Source organism: Nematolebias whitei, chromosome 5, assembly GCF_014905685.2.
Source record: "Nematolebias whitei isolate Nwh7 chromosome 5, NemWhi1, whole genome shotgun sequence".
NCBI classification, from domain to species: domain Eukaryota; kingdom Metazoa; phylum Chordata; class Actinopteri; order Cyprinodontiformes; family Rivulidae; genus Nematolebias; species Nematolebias whitei.
In genome coordinates this window covers 6,439,244-6,442,496 of record NC_056502.1, presented here as the reverse complement: position 1 = coordinate 6,442,496, position 3,253 = coordinate 6,439,244, and the positions used below count along the sequence as shown (strand labels likewise).

Below are 3,253 nucleotides of genomic sequence, written 5' to 3'. Positions count from 1 at the left end.
ATTCAGACAGCTGTTTTCATCGATTTTTCACTTCGGCCTTTAGCTGCAGATTGACTCTGTTTCCTAAACATCTCTGATTCCCCTCTTGTCTGATGCCGCCATGTTCGTTTACCTGCAGACTACAGCTGATGGAGGGCATCGTTCAACTCGAGCTACTTCCTGAGTGTTTTGTTTACATTGAGTGCGGACCCTCGGTTTATTCTAAAAACATTAATGAACATTGTCCCTTTTTAACACTTGACTAAAGCCTTTTATCTGAAAATTCAGTGTGAATGTTGAGTTCTGATAAGCTAAAACTGAGCTGAAAGCTAATTGTAGCTAGCTAAAAGTAGGATAAATTTAACTAACTGCTAAAAGAAAACTATCTAAAAGCTAAAAATAGCAAACAGCTAGCTACTTTTAGCTGACAGGTTTCAGCTCTGACAATACTCAACTAGAAGAGCTTAAAATCAGCCGAAGCCCCTCATGAAGTTCAGAGAACTACTGACCAGAACCATTTGAAGAGGTCCCAGGAGAGTCTGGATGGCTGGAAGTGAAATTTAAAGGCATGAGGACCGGATCAGAACCTTTGGACAGGACTAGACCTGCTCATGTTTATAGTACGCAGCTCAGAACCTCCTTCGGCTCATGACTGGACCGGTCCACATCTCAGGTGTTTATCCCACAACAGCAGGGAGGAGACTGGAGCTCTTTGGATCGGACCGAAGACGAACCAGTTCCTCCTGGTCATTCGTCTCCTGTCTGTCTTTCTGTCTCGGTGTCTTCGGTTTGTACCGTGAGCGTCTGCTGCTGGAAAACTAAAGTTCTGTGAAAAGTTTAATTTCAGTTTGAAGGTAAACGGATCCGGTTTGAGCTGAACAAGAGCTGTAAACAGAACTCTTTACCATAAAGTCAAACACCAGTATCTGCTGGTTCAAAACCAGAACTCCCAGTCAGAACCATGTACTCCTGGATTGTCGCCTGTGGCCGTTTGTCCAGAACCAGGTTGGACCTTGGACCTGAAGTTTGATGTCTTCAGTTCTTTTAATGTAGTTTGTTTTTTTAATGTTTGTTAAATCTCTCACCATGACACTTCCACCGCCATGCTTCACACTGAAGGTTCCTCCAGGCTCTGGACCAGGTTCTGCTCTGCGGCATCAGAGACTTTCAGTGAGGAACTATTTTGCTCCACACGACCCGGATCCTCGGAACCGCCTGGTCTTTACTCTGGAAGGTCCAAACAGATCAGTTCAGAGTTCTGCTCCGAACCGTTCCAGAACCAGGTTCACAACTTCTGATCTGATTCTCTCAACTCTTTTGGCTCAGTGACCGTGCACGCGCTGTCTGGTCGCGCGCATTCAGCTGCAGTTTCAGCTGAGCTCGTGGAAAAGTTCGGTTCGTCAGTTTCTCCTCCGGAGGTTGCAGCTCATTCTTCCGTCTGGACCGAACCAGTTCTTCCCGGTACCACCGGACCACTTCCGTCCCTGAAGCCAGAGTTCGGGTTCGGTTCCGAGCCAACAGTGGGTCTCTTCAAGGTTTTCTTCCCGGTCCAGAATGGCTCGGAGCGTCCCGGTTCTGCTGTCAATCATCTGTGTCCATCTAACGGCGGGAGTCCCGGACGGAGCTGAGGTCCAAGGTACCAGAACCGAACCAGAACCCGCAGGAGCTTCACAGCGAGCTCAAACTGAGGGGAAAGTTCCGGTTCTGAACTTTAAAAAAGGATTGATTCAAATATCATTATGTGTTAATTAATGTGATTGATTGATTGATTAATTAATGTTAATAACCTGTTAATTACATTATTGATTGGTTCTGTCAGTGTAATCAAACCTCTAACGGACGTGTTCCTTCAGTTTCCAGAACTCTAACCGAACCTTTAAAAACTTTTTGAACATGTGTCAAACTCAAGGCCCGGGGGCCAAATGTGGCCCTCGTTGACATCTGGCCCCCAAGATGTTGTTTTAAATGTAAAATACTTTTATTGCTTTAATCTTTTCAGTAATCTTTGATTATGGTGTCGAAAGTGCAACAGAGAACAACTACTCGTCAAATGAGACTCAAACTCTTGAGGAACCTGCTCAGAACCACATGGTCCAGAAAACTGTTTTCATGGAAAAAGTTGAATTTTTGTTGTAAAAAGAAAAATTGATCGTCTGAAGTTCTGTTTCACAATAAATGGATCCATCTGAACAGAACCACAGAGAAAAGACTTGATGATCTCAAGAGGACCGGGTTCTGAAATGCTCCAGTTTCCACTGAGTCATGATTTCAAGTTTAAACTGTTGCATCTGGTCTATATTTTTATTCCGTGTTTAAAAGTTCAAAATGATCGAATCAAATGTTTCGGAACCACTGGAAGTGCAGTGGGTTCAGATCAGCAGCCTCTCTTCAACCATGACACTCCCTCCTCCGTGCTCCGCTTCATCAGCTCTGTCTGTTCCAAGATGGCTGCCACAGCTACCCCCTGGTCAATTTTACAGACGATGAGCTGAAGTTTGGTGTCAAAGCCGAAGGCCGTTCACCTCGCAGACAGAACAGTTCTTTGACCCAAACGGTTCTGGTTGTCAGACCTGCAGGGTCTGAACCTCCGGCTGACAGACAGCGGGCGATGTGCATTCCTTCTGGGAGTGTCAGGCAGGTCTTAAATAACTGGCTGTCTTTAAACCTTCAGCTGTTTTTAAACCTTCAGCTGTCTTAAAAACCTTCAGCTGTTTTCATGTTTTTAATTCTCTGAGAACTTCTGTGGTCCAGTCCAGGTTCTGTGAACTGGTCTCAAGAACCGGAGGCCGTGGTTCCGGGCCGTCAGTCCGGTTTAATGTTTCAGGAAACGATTTCCTACAAAACAAAAGCAGGGGTAGAAAGACCCCTGCAGCTGTTTTGGTCCAGATGTTCTGTTCTAACGGGCCGCCTGGATCAGTTTTTGAGTCCATGGAGGATTTCCCTCCAGCTAAGGTTTCAGAAGTGGTTCCAGATGGATCCGGTCCAGATTCTTCAGGGTTTACAGTCACTTTGACTGAAACTCAAAGTCTGGTCCAGCTGTCAGGACCGAGGACATAACGACATAACGAGGACGGATCAGCCGAAACACGATGCGTGTCCAACAAATCCTAAAACCTGCCCAAGGTTTTCACTGTGTCTGGGAGCGATGCTGAGTCAGCACTGACTGAGGGGGAGTCGCCTCCCACTCAGTGAACTCTCAAGTGTTTTGGCTCCTCCACCTCAGTGAGAGCTCAGGTGTTTTGGCTCCTCCCTGTCAGTGAGATCTCAGGTGTTT

The 3,253-nt window shown here is 46.1% G+C and overlaps 1 protein-coding gene across 2 annotated transcripts in view; it reads left to right on the top strand.

The window, feature by feature from the left end:
• Positions 1-1,533: 1,533 nt before the first annotated feature.
• thbs3a (thrombospondin 3a) overlaps positions 1,534-3,253 on the top strand; it is a 14,654-nt gene continuing 12,934 nt past the window's right edge. For both annotated transcript variants that reach the window (XM_037676749.1, XM_037676748.1), the window contains exon 1: positions 1,534-1,615. In XM_037676749.1, the coding sequence (XP_037532677.1) occupies positions 1,534-1,615 (82 nt within the window). The remainder of the gene's footprint in view (positions 1,616-3,253) is intronic.